The 1,153-nt window shown below is 45.7% G+C and overlaps 1 protein-coding gene across 1 annotated transcript in view; it reads right to left on the bottom strand.

Moving 5' to 3' along the window:
* Positions 1–1,034, bottom strand: part of LOC116379256 (TBC1 domain family member 23-like) — a 1,586-nt gene extending 552 nt beyond the window's left edge. Inside the window, exons 1-4 of the mRNA XM_031841197.1 lie at positions 742–1,034; positions 527–651; positions 385–431; positions 35–138 (exon numbers count right to left, since the gene is read on the bottom strand). Coding sequence (XP_031697057.1) covers positions 35–138; positions 385–431; positions 527–651 — 276 coding nt within the window. The 5' untranslated portion in view covers positions 742–1,034. The remainder of the gene's footprint in view (positions 1–34; positions 139–384; positions 432–526; positions 652–741) is intronic.
* Positions 1,035–1,153: the final 119 nt, after the last annotated feature.

The following is a 1,153-nucleotide window of genomic DNA, read 5'->3' as shown; positions in this document are numbered from 1 at the left end:
TCTGACACAAACAAAGACAAACAAAGACATTTACCTTTCTGAGAGACAGAGGGGTCTTACTCTGGTAATGCTGAGCCAGAGAAAACAAATCTTCAACGTCCTCCGATTCCAGATGAGAAGGAGACTCTTCCAGCATTTCTGTGACAAAGAAAGTCTCGTTTAACACGAGATATGAAGAGGGACGCCCCCCGAAAGGGGACTAATTGTTTATATACAAGATGTAATAAAGAAATGTGTATTATTTTTTCATTAATTGTCTTTTTTTTCCTCCCAAAATAATCAAAAAGAACCAATAAGAGCATCGATGAGAGTACTAGTGATGATAAGATCCTCACGATACCCGTCACTAGATACAACAAACCCTCAAAGAAATGACAGACTTACTGATGATGTCCTCTCTGCCGTCTCCTTCTTGTGAAAGAATGGCCTCTCTAAGGGAAAATCAAACAGAGACGAGTCATGATTCACATGTACGGTTCCTCCCTACGATCACGTAGCGAGCTAGCGCTCAGTAGCGGATGCCTACTTGGCGTTGACGAGGATGATGAGCATGAGGAAGAAGATGAGGAAGGGGTCGGCCTGCCGGAAGTAGCAGTCCCACAAGGCCTGGGTGACATCGGGGGGGCAGTGGCTGGAAAACAGACTTCCCATCTGTTGGAGGAAACAGAAGCTCAGACACTCGAGTTCAGACGCAGTTCAGAAATGACTCGGAGAGGCCGGAACTATGACGACGGAACAAACCCAGTTGATGGCGTAGGAGTCGGGTGTGATCTTTTTGGTGTCCAGGAAGGAGCAGAGCTCCGGCTCGTGGTACTGAAGCAGAAGTCTGTAGAGGTGGAAGGGCCGGCCGCTTGGTACGCAGTCCCTGAGACAAACGGATCAGAACGATTTTAATCCTCCACTTCCTGTCTAGTAGTGATGTAGCGGATCCGTAGTGGATCTGTGATCCGTACTGACCCCCTCACAGTGTAATGTTAACCATCAGAGTGTAAATAAAGTTTTAACGTTAACCATCACAGTGTAAATAAAATAAAGTTGTACTGACTCAGTAGAACATGTGTTTGTAGTCTCTGATCTCTGATAATGTTTCATTGTAAACAACCAATCAGAGGAGAGCTAGTAACGTTAGCAGCACCGCTAACGGCTAACCAAC

The sequence above is a fragment of the Anarrhichthys ocellatus genome, unplaced genomic scaffold (assembly GCF_004355925.1).
Source record: "Anarrhichthys ocellatus isolate YVR2014 unplaced genomic scaffold, GSC_Weel_1.0 scaffold3988, whole genome shotgun sequence".
In the NCBI taxonomy this organism is placed as follows: Eukaryota; Metazoa; Chordata; class Actinopteri; order Perciformes; family Anarhichadidae; genus Anarrhichthys; species Anarrhichthys ocellatus.
Note: the sequence above shows the minus strand (reverse complement) of the source record. Positions and strands in the feature narration are given on the sequence as shown.